The sequence below is a fragment of the Phacochoerus africanus genome, chromosome 2 (genome assembly GCF_016906955.1).
Source record: "Phacochoerus africanus isolate WHEZ1 chromosome 2, ROS_Pafr_v1, whole genome shotgun sequence".
Taxonomy (NCBI): Eukaryota; Metazoa; Chordata; class Mammalia; order Artiodactyla; family Suidae; genus Phacochoerus; species Phacochoerus africanus.
This window is the reverse complement of record NC_062545.1, coordinates 266,143,279-266,147,886: the sequence shown is the minus strand read 5'-3', so window position 1 is coordinate 266,147,886 and position 4,608 is coordinate 266,143,279. Positions and strand designations below refer to the sequence as shown.

Sequence of the window (4,608 nt, the reverse complement as noted above, 5' to 3'; positions counted from 1 at the left end):
ATTGTGATAAAATATATGTAACAATATTTAACATTTCAATAATTTTTGCATACATTTCTGTGGAATTAAGTAATTCATGTTGTTCTACAACCACCACCACCATCCGCCTCCAGAATTTTTACTCTTCCCAAGGGGAAACTCTGTAACCACTGAAAAATAACTCCTCATTTTCCACCCCACACCACCCCATGTCAATCACCATTCCATTTTTTGTGTCTATTAATTTGACTCTTCTAGGAATCTCATATGAATGGAATCTTTCAGTATTTACACATTTGTGACTCCATGATTTTACTTAGCATTAGGTCTTCAAGGTCCATTCATGTTGTGGCTGTATCAGCATTTTTTTCCTTTTTTAAGGCATAATAATATGCTGTCTTAAATATGGGTGTATAAATACCTCTTTGGCCCCTGCTTTCAATTATTCTGGGTATACAAGCAGAAGTAAAATTCCTTAGTCATATGGAAATTCCATTGAATTTTTTGAGGAACTTTTTTATTTTTGTCTCTCAACTTTATTTTCATTTTTTACATTTATACATTCTTTTTTCTCACATTATCATGCTCCGTCATAAGTGACTAGATATCATCCCCAGTTCTATACAGCAGAATCTCATTGCTTATCCATTCCAAAGGCTATAGCTTGCATCTATTAACACCAAATTCCCAGTCTACCCCACTCCTTTCCAGGCTGAGGTCATTTGCTTTGTTTTGGAACAATAGCAGAGCCTGATCTCTGCCCCCCTCCCCTTGCTCATCATTTTTTTTTTCCTCTATTTTGAGTTTTACTATTTTCATTATAGCCTGTTTACAGTGTTCTGTCAATTTTCTACTGTACAGTGTGATGACCTGGTTAAACATAAAGTATAGATTCATCCCAAGTGATTAGACATAGATCCCAGTGCTATACAGCAGGATCTCATTGCTTATCCATTCCAAAGGCAAAGCTCTGCATCTATTAACCCCAGACTCCCAGTCCTTCCCACTCCCTCCCCCTCCCTCTTGGCAGAGGAACTTTTTTAATGTTTGTCTTTTCCTTCCTTATTTCCTCCCTCCTTCCTATCTTATTTCCTTCCTTCATTTATTTCATCTTCTTTATCTTTCTTTCCTCCAATTTTTTTCTTTTATTTTTTTCTTTCTTCTTTCTATCTTTCCTTTTCCTTTCTTTTATCTTTATTTCTTTAATATTTCTTATAGTCATGTTAATAATAAAAAGTAACTTCTGTGTTGACCACTTTTTTGTACTTGGTACATTAATCTACCAAATAATGCTTAAGTGGTGTGCATGTGTATATAATGTCCATCCTTGTCTGTGTGTGTGTGTCTGTGTGTGTAAAACAGACAAAAGCACATAAGCACATAAGCAGCCTCACTGTAGAGTCATAGGAAGGACTGTGCTTATTTATTACTCCCTCCCTACTGTCTATCATAATGTTTCCACATTGTAAAAAAGATAATGAGCTTTTTTTTAATTCTACCGAAGGTTTTGATTGAAGTCATATATTTTCTCCATGTTATAGAGTCAGTGTTCAGACAAATCAAGTTGTGTTGCTGTCTCAAGTTGTGAGGCATCAGTGTGTGAGTGCAGTGCAGTGAGATCTGTCTGTACACTGACACACTCATTCTGAGAAACCATGTGACCACTTGATAACTGATATGCTCAGTACTTCTAAGTTCTTGGAATTTCTGACCTCTCTTCATTCTCAGAAGAGAGAAAAGCAGCATGAGGAGGGAGAACCAGAGCAGCGTGTCCAAGTTCCTCCTCCTGGGGCTCCTCATCCATCCAGAGCAACAGGGCCTGTTCTTTGCCCTGTTCCTGGGCATGTATCTGACCACAGTGCTGGGGAACCTGCTCATCATCCTGCTCATCAGGCTGGACCCTCACCTCCACATCCCCATGTACTTCTTCCTCAGCCACTTGGCCCTCACAGATGTCTCCTTTTCATCTGTCACTGTCCCTAAGATGCTGATGGACATGCAGACTCAGTATCAATCCATTCCCTATACAGCGTGTGTAACACAGGTGTATTTTTTCATAATTTTTGCTTGCATTGATAACCTTCTTCTTGCAGTGATGGCCTATGACAGGTATGTGGCCATTTGTCACCCTCTACATCATACCATCATCATGAGGGAGGAGCTGTGTCTGTGTCTCTTGGCTGGATCCTGGCTCCTTTCCTGTGACATTGCCCTAATTCACACCCTCCTCCTTTTGCAACTGTCCTTCTGTGCTGAAAACATCATCCCCCACTTCTTCTGTGACCTTGCTGTCCTACTCAGGCTGTCCTGCTCAGACACCTCTCTCAATGAGCTCTTCATATTCACTGTAGGGTCTGTGGGCCTCATTCTTCCACTGAGTGGCATCCTTGTCTCTTATGGATGCATAGGGCACTCCATCTTGAGGGTCCCCTCTACTAAAGGGATCTGCAAAGCCTTGTCCACCTGTGGCTCCCACCTCTCTGTGGTGTCTCTGTTCTATGGGACAATGATGGCCCTGTACTTTTCCTCCTCATCAGGCCAGTCCCATGACAAAGACATCATTGCTTCTGTGATGTATGCAATGGTCACCCCCATGCTGAACCCTTTCATCTACAGCCTGAGAAACAGAGACATGACATTGGCTCTGGGGAGTTTTTTCAGAAACAATAATCTTTTTGCCAAGTGAGAATCAGCTAACCATGTAATTACATACTCACTAACCTTGTCAGAAATGCCTTAAACATTTATATTTGTCATTCATGTCTCTAATACTTTCCTAACTGCCCTTTAAATGGTGATTGTTATTGGATCAATCTCTTCCCTTTTAGTCATATCTCTTGTCTTTTAATTCTTCCGTAACCCTACGTATATCATTTGCAACAACACACATTTAATTTTTTTGTTTTCAAAGCATTGAACTCCTCTGTTTGTATCTGTATGTGTTTTTAAATTTTGGTTTATTTTTTCTATGTTATTATTACATTTGGCTTTTTACAGTTTTAAAATTATATATGTATATATAATTATATATATATATATGTATACATTCAAAGTCTTATTGTCAGCTATTGTACATTGGTTTTCAAATTTTTAATTGATTACTTAATTACTGTGATATACATATACATATGACTTACAATGTTGTATTAATTTCAGGTGTAGAGCAAAGTGATTCAATTTTACATATATTATAGGTATATATTTTTATGGTTGTTCTCCCTTATATGTTATTACAAAATATTGAGTGTAGTTCCATGTGCTATACATTTGGTCCTTGTTCATTATCTACTTTATACACTTTAGTGTGAATATGTTATCCTCAAATTCCTAATTTGTCCCTTCCCCCTTTCCCCTTTGGTAACTATTTTCTCTATCTGTGGATCTATTTCCATTTTGTGTGTAAATTCATTTGTATCATTTATTTAAAATTTAAAAGCAATATCCTATGATATATGATTTTCTCTGTACGGTTTACTTCATTTAGTATGGTAATCTATAGTCTCATCCATGTTGCTACAAATAACATTATTTTATTCTACATATGGATGAGTAATATTCTGTTATAGTATGTACCACATATTCTTTATCATTCATCTGTTGATGTACATTGAGTTTGCTTCCATGTCTTGGCTTCATAGTTTCCAAAGCTACAACCATTCAGTTAAGTTTCTAATGTTTAGTTTTAGAAAAACCCAAAACTCTTACCATCTCAATCTAGTATCAAGTTAACAAAGTACTTTTGTTCATTTTCTAAACCTAAATAAACTTTAATTTGATTGTGATTTGACAATAGAGGAGCACACAATAGTCAATCTAATTTAAAAATTTCCACATTCCAGGAAGACTAATTTTCCCCTCTAGATTAGATGTTTATGTTTAGAACAGTCTATAGCTCTTGGATTAATTTTCATCTTGGAAATGAGTGTTGTCTTTTCCCCAGAAATCTCACTTTTAATATGAAAAATCTTAATGCATGAATTTACAATTTATGTACACCAAAATATCTATTGCATTACCACTATGTGTCAGGCAATGTTCTATATTCTGGAAATACATATAAAAAATATATCACCTCATAGAGTTTACATTCAAGTGCTCCTGATCCAGCTCATCATGCTCCCTTTACTCCATACCAGATTTTAACCTTCTAAAACACCATAAAGTTTTCTTCGTTTTAGAATTGTCATGATTAAAAAAAAAAGGTTGGGGACTTTGTGTTCTATAAATAATGATATTAATGACATATAATAGCTCAAAAGGGTAGTATATTAATCTAAAATATTAATTAAAATCTTGAAATTTGATCAAAATAAAATATTATGTATAATTAAAATGATCTTATAGTATAAAAATAAATAAAAATAAATAAAACTGTCACTGTTTCTTTACTGAGATGAAAATTCTATAGAAGATGGGTTTGTATGTATGAAATAAATAAATTATAAATTTTTTGAAGCTAACATTGTCTATGAATAAAGGAGCCATAAAAATGGTGGAGGAAGGAGTTCCCATCTTGGCTCAGTGGTAATGAACCCGATTATTATTCAGGAGGACATGAGTTTGATCCTTGGCTTTGCTTAGTGGCTTAAGGATACAGAATTCCTGTGAACTGTGTTGTAGGTTGTATAT

At 35.6% G+C, this 4,608-nt stretch overlaps 1 protein-coding gene across 1 annotated transcript; it reads left to right on the top strand.

The window, feature by feature from the left end:
- The first annotated feature begins 1,723 nt into the window (after positions 1-1,723).
- Positions 1,724-2,707, top strand: LOC125121384 (olfactory receptor 1J4-like). Its single transcript, XM_047769612.1, has one exon. It carries the CDS (start codon positions 1,724-1,726, stop codon positions 2,663-2,665), a length of 942 nt encoding a protein of 313 aa, XP_047625568.1. The 3' UTR covers positions 2,666-2,707.
- Positions 2,708-4,608: the final 1,901 nt, after the last annotated feature.